This window comes from Arachis stenosperma, chromosome 4 (assembly GCF_014773155.1).
Source record: "Arachis stenosperma cultivar V10309 chromosome 4, arast.V10309.gnm1.PFL2, whole genome shotgun sequence".
NCBI classification, from domain to species: domain Eukaryota; kingdom Viridiplantae; phylum Streptophyta; class Magnoliopsida; order Fabales; family Fabaceae; genus Arachis; species Arachis stenosperma.
Window position 1 is genome coordinate 8,444,406 of NC_080380.1, and position 6,738 is coordinate 8,451,143.

Below are 6,738 nucleotides of genomic sequence, written 5' to 3' on the forward strand. Positions count from 1 at the left end.
CATAAATATTTATTAAACTAAAAATTTATAACCCCAAAAGTTTCTCTTTTATTTTCACCCAAATATTTTTTCTCAAATGCATCAAGCAAACAGAAAAAAGGAATAACAAATTAACATGACTAATTATATAGCTAGCTTGTTCAATATACGAGAAGAAAAACATTATTTTATATATAATATTGATTGTCAATAAAGAACAAAAAAGATTATAAATACAATGATGGGTGAATCAATCATCATCATCAACTTGCGAGTGAAACACAAAGCCTGGAAATGTGATGGTGATATCTCTGCATATATACCAAAATTGAAAATGTGTGTTAGGACTTAGAAGATTAAAATATACAAGTCATAGAAGAAATGAAAAGCAGGTAACATATATAATATAAGTATATAACTACTTACTTGAGATATTGAAGGTTCATGTTTCTCAGAAGAGAAGGATGGCCAAACGCAAACGTTCTCCACTCTTCCTTATCAATCTTCCCATCGTTTTTGGTATCAGCTTCTTTAAATGTCTGAATAATAAAGTCTTAATAATTATAAAACATTTCAATAATACATCTTACATATTAATATGTAAGGTATTAATACGATAATTTAATTTTAATACACTGTTAATATAAAATAATTTTATACATATATTTAATTACATAATATTACATTAACAAAAATAACTACTTTTTATATTGACAGTATAAATTATAATCCAAAATAATAGACCTTGTCAATGATGCTTTCCACCACATCATTTGAAAGATGCATGTCAGATTCAGCTAGGGTTGCCACCACCATTTGCTTTAACTACACATAAAAAAAAACATAATGTTTATTATTTGAGTTTCATTTATGTCTGATCAGTCTTGTTAGGAAACAATAAAAATAATCAACCAACTTCCAAAAATTTAAAAATTACACATCCAATGTTGAATTGTTGATAGATTATTAGTTATTGTTTCCCTAAATTTGCTTATATTATCTACTTTGACAGATAAATCAATCTATACATAACATAGATTAATTATTATTAGTAGTTGTAGGGTTTAGAATAAATGTGCAAAATATAATCCACATGTTGATTGTAATCATAAAAAGAAAGATGTTATTAGGTACCTCTTCTCTCCCTATATATCCTTGCTGTTTAAGATCATACAATCTGAATGAAACTGCAAGCAAAAAAGGAAACTCATTATAAAATATTGAAGTGCATAAATTTAAACTCTTATACATTATATATTAATTTTATTTAATAAATCTATAATTATTTGATAAAAATATTCCCATTAATAACAATATTAATCGTATGTTAATTAATTTGGTGAGTCTTACAATCGATCTTGTCTTCAATTGGTGCATTGGGATGAAAGACAGAGAGAGCAATTGCAAACTCATTGAAATCAAGACTTCCACTATGCTTAGAGTCAAACAAGTCAAACACCTACAACAAATTCATGAATATACATACATTATTATTGCAACAATTTACATTGAAATTAGAAGAGCTTTTCTTACTTACCCTATCTACAAATAAACTTTCCTTCTTGCCTGTCTTGAATAAGGCCAACTGAAATTCTTCCTGCAATATAGTAATTAATGTTTAAAGAAGCAAAAAATTAAAATGATTAATTATAATAATAAGCCTGCAGGGTGTTTGATACCAAGGTTCTCAAAGTTGTTGAATACACCATCAAACTAATAGAGCTAGAAGTAAAAAAGTTTAAAGATTCAAACAAAACTTAATCCGAATTGAATTAGATATAATAAAATAATATACTTATATATGAAAGATATTTTTTGAAAATAATTTTTTAAAATTAAAATATAGCTATGTTTTATATTATATTATTATATTATAAATGTGTCACATGACACTCTTATTAAATTGAAAAAAAAAATATTTTTTTCTAAAATTACTAAACTCCCTTCCTAAATTCTCTCATCTACCTCTTTCTCTTTTTTCTATTTCTCTCTACCCTTCTCACTCTATATATAATTTTGATATATTAATATATTATTATCTAATTTAATAACCAAATGTGTCACATGACATTCTTTTATTCAAATTGAGAAAAATTATTTCCTTCCAAAATTAATGAACTCCCTCTTAAATTTTTTCATCTATCTCTCTCCCTTTTTCTATTTCTATCTACTCTTTTCACTCTATATATAATTTGTAATTTATATTTTATGTAATATTGTATATTTTTTATTATAATTAAAATATTTTTTTTCAAAATTAATAATCTCCCAGTCTCAGTTTTCATCTTTATCATTCTCTCTCTTTTCTCTCCTTCTCTATTTTTTCTATCTTTTTGTTCTACAAAAAATAAAATTAATAAAATAATATAATTCAAATAAAAATATTATTATTATATACATTTTTTTAGTTTTTTATTTAGTTTTAAATTTTTACTATTTATCTTTCTAATCTATATTTTTATTTTTCTTCTTTCAAATATTTATTAAATATAATTTAAAGAGAATACTAATATTATAATTAAAAATTAAAATCAAAATTTTATTATTTAAAAAAATTAATTGAGTTAATTTTATAACTATCAATGTAATTTTTTCATGCTAATATCTAATTATATTTTTATATACATATAGAGAAAAAATATTAATTTTAAATAACAAGCATAAAAATTAATTATTTCTATTTGTGCAACAGACTTAATACCTAATCAAAAGTATACAAGTTAAATCGTTTTAAATTTAAGATAAATAATATTAAAATTAATTATTAGTAATAAATCAAACTCTTTCACATGAAAATAATAACTAAAAATCTTATTATTTGATTTTTTATCTACAGAGATCCTGATCTTCTTAGCCGATGGAGACTTTTATCCTCTATGATCTTTTTGTAAAAGTAGCTTGATTCTATAAATCTTTTGTGCTATAATCTATAATATCAGGATAAAACTAACATAATTTTAAAAAATTTATATTTTCGTAATGTAATTACGGATAAAAATACTAATTTAATAACTAATTTTTTATTAACTTGTCAAATTCGATCCAATTTTTTCAGAATCAGACTTGTTAATCATTAAAAAAAATTACAGTTCACAACCAATTATAGTATTATTAGATTAGAGAGAAATAAAATAAAATAAAGCTAGCATGCCATTATTTAAAGATTCATATATAATATATATAATGAGAGATGGGATTAGTATGTACCTTATTGATGAGTCCATCATCAATGAGCATAGAACTAATTTTCTTGAACAGTTCATACAGAGCTTCAATCTCATTTACACTAACTGCATTCAAACCCTAACAAGTTAATTAAACACTTTATTATTAAGTAAGAAGCAAAAGGGAATAATAAGAACATACAAATTGTTTGTTTGGCAAGAAATTGAGGGTTTTTTAAGCCTCTACTAGTTGGTCTTGTGGACCCATCATCTGCTTCAAAACACTTCATCACCAAAGCAGCTAACATATGCTTTATTCCTTTTAAGCACCTCCTCATCTTCACCACATTTCTGTAAAATAAAGTAGAAAAAATTAAGATTTTATGTAAAATTAAAAGAAAAATTAAATATGTAAAATATAAAATTTAATAAAATTTAAATTATAAAATTGTCCAATCTAATAAAAAAATTGTAAAATCAATCAACCCATTCAAATTAATAATATCGAAAAATTTTAAGATTTAAATTGCGATCCTAGCTATTATAATAAAAAATTTCCAAAATCGCAAAGACATATTTGTAATTTAAAATTAATTAAATGAGTTTGTACTACGGCACTTTATTTTTTTATATATATAGACATCTATACTTTTTTTTATCTAATTAATATTTTACGATTTTTTTAATTTTAAAAATTAATTTTAGTTATTGAGAGATATACCACAATTTCTTAACTACATATCATAAATTAGAATAATGTAGTAATCATCCTAATTGAATTAGATTTGAAAAATATATATGTTCTCAATAGAAATATAGCTAATTAATAAAAATGATTTCGCTAAAATGGTTAAGCAGAAGAGTCAATTATAGATCAATACAAATTATCAAAAATATGTAATTGACATGAATTTCATCATTTTCAGACACCATTAAATTAAAGGAAGCAAATCACATAAATTTAATATAAAACATTTTTTTTTTTCTTTTGGTGGTAGGGGTCAACAATTTCCCTTTTTATTTTTCTTAGTCATGATCAATGTTTTGCATATTTCAGGATTAACCAAGCTTGATATTAGATTATGGGGCTAATTTTTTTGGGCCTGTGATAATCTTGTCATCATTATTGGGTCAATCTAAGACCTCGGTAAAATATGGTATAAAATCTAAAGTAGAACATATTATTTAAATAAAGGATAAATTATTATTTTAATTTAATATTTGAGCTAAATTTTAATTTGGTCTTTAACGTTTTAAATGCTTTATTTCAGTTCCAAAAAATTTTAAATGGGTTTAATATCGTCTAAGTTAAATTTAATATTAACAATTAACATATTTAAAAGTCAATATAACATTCGATTTTAGTATATAAGTAAAATCGATTCACCAATAATCATTAATGTAAAAGTTTTTTCCATTAATTATTCAAGTTAAATTTAATAGCTAGTAGAACAACATTAAATTCATATAAAATTTTTTGGAGTTGAAATAGAATATTTAAAATATTAGAGATCAAATTAAAATTTAAACCGAACATTGGAAATCAAAATAATAATTTATCTTTAAATAGATTATATTGATGAAAGATATCCCTAAAACAACACAATGTAAGTAAACAACAATACTTATGAGTTATGACTGAAATAAAATTGACATGTCTTAAAAATAATTTTAAAAACTGTGATCTTTTAAGATTGTGTTTCTTAAATATTTCATATAACAGAAAATACACAATACACACAGAATTAAGATGGTTGCAAATTAAAGTTAGAATTTCAACATCTCACTCAAAATTCACAGAACCAGAATAATCAATTCCTCACAACAAAGATCCATGTTATTATTAATTTTGAATTTAGCTCTAATTAGATCAAACACACAGACACAAATTGAATAGCAAATTGAAGAAAATTAAATAATGGGAACTCATACAAAAATCAAAAGCAAAAATAAATAATAATAATAATAATAATAATAATAATAATAATAATAATAAGACAAAAATTACCCTTTAGAAAGAGCAGAAAATGGAGAACAAAGAAGTAGTCATGATTCTCTTACATGCATGCCCCACTCTGGAATCTGGAATTTAGCATAGAAAGGAGAGTATCATTTTGATTTATATAGAAAAACTTAGTATTGGGTTTCTTAGCCGTTCCACTAGGAGAGCACAAAAACCATGTGACCTCTAATAAAAACAACAAGAATCATAATTATTGTTAATTATCAATTCTCAATTCCTGCCTTAAATTCATCTTTTAAATTTTTTAGTTTTTTGTTTAAATAGATTCATTAATTAATCATCCAAGTTATATGGACATAAAAGACTAACTATTTAATTAACTATTCGTATAAAATACATGTTAAAATATAAATGATAATATTAAGAAGATAAAAAAATAGTTAAAATTTATCATATTTAGTATTTATTAATTATTGTTAGAATTAATAAATACTAAATAAAGTAAATTCTAATTGTCTTTTGACTAAATTTTTTTGTTATTAAACATTTCGAAAATACAAAATATGCATTGATAATAAATTAAAACAACATAAATTTGTTTTATTTACTATTTTATGATAATAATAATTAAAAATACTAAATAAGATAAGTTTAAATTGTTTTAGTTAGTTTTTTATTATTTCTCAAATATTATTATTATATATAAATATATAATAATTAATTTAATGGCTAATTTTTATATGCACTTAATATTAATTGATTCCAATACTAAACATTGTTTGAATATAATAAAAGGATATGTAATAAATACCTTTACCGAAATAGTTGTAACAAAGTAACCGAAAAGAAAGACCAAAAATAGGATTATTGTAGAGAAAGGAATAAAGATTTGAGGCTGTTTTTTTTTTTTATATGATTAGTGGTGTGAGTTATGCTGCGTTACGATCGTTAGGGGGTATTACACTGTTATGATGGCGTAGCTTTTAGAAATTTGGGGGGAGGGGGGAAGAAATCGGTGGGTCCGATTTCAAGCAGAGAGGAAGGAACACAAATCAGTTCCACCGATTTGTGTGAGAGAGAGATTCAGTTTACATTAAATCGGACCCACCGATTTGTGGGAGCCCAATTTTATAAAACAGAGAGTGCAGTAATTGGATCCACCGATTTCGGATGGCCAAAATTTTTTTTTAATCCGAGAGTGCACCAATCGGATCGAGCGATTTGTGTGGCATGCGGTCGGTCCGTCCGATTTGCCTGTAACTGCATACATAAAATGAAAAAAAAATCACAGAAGCTTCATTTTTTCATTGCCGATCTCAGCTGATGTTCTTCCTCTTCTCTCCTTCTTTTCCTTCATTCTTGTAGAATAAATTTCAGTGAGTGTGAGAATAGGCAAGTACGTATACTGATATGGATGATAGAGTTGTGTTGAAGATTTATTGTTACGGGCAGATTTTGTTGCAAACATATGAAGGAGTTCAATTTGTGTGTGAAAAATTATTAGATATTGTTATTCTGTTCACATTGTCATTTGAGGAATTAAAAGGTGTGATTTGTGAGAAGATAGATTTTCAAAGATCTAGGAGAGTATCGTGTATTTTGTACAGGTATCCTTTATCTGTGTTTGGTGGG

The 6,738-nt window shown here is 24.3% G+C and overlaps 1 protein-coding gene across 1 annotated transcript; it reads right to left on the bottom strand.

Moving 5' to 3' along the window:
- Positions 1–229: 229 nt before the first annotated feature.
- LOC130974542 (calcineurin B-like protein 2) lies at positions 230–3,481 on the bottom strand. The gene is made up of 8 exons (XM_057899417.1): positions 3,346–3,481; positions 3,187–3,269; positions 1,517–1,576; positions 1,330–1,438; positions 1,114–1,166; positions 724–804; positions 406–518; positions 230–290 (listed from the first exon to the last, which is right to left on the bottom strand). Exons 1-8 carry the CDS (start codon positions 3,479–3,481, stop codon positions 230–232), a joined length of 696 nt encoding a protein of 231 aa, XP_057755400.1.
- Between the last annotated feature and the right edge of the window lie 3,257 nt (positions 3,482–6,738).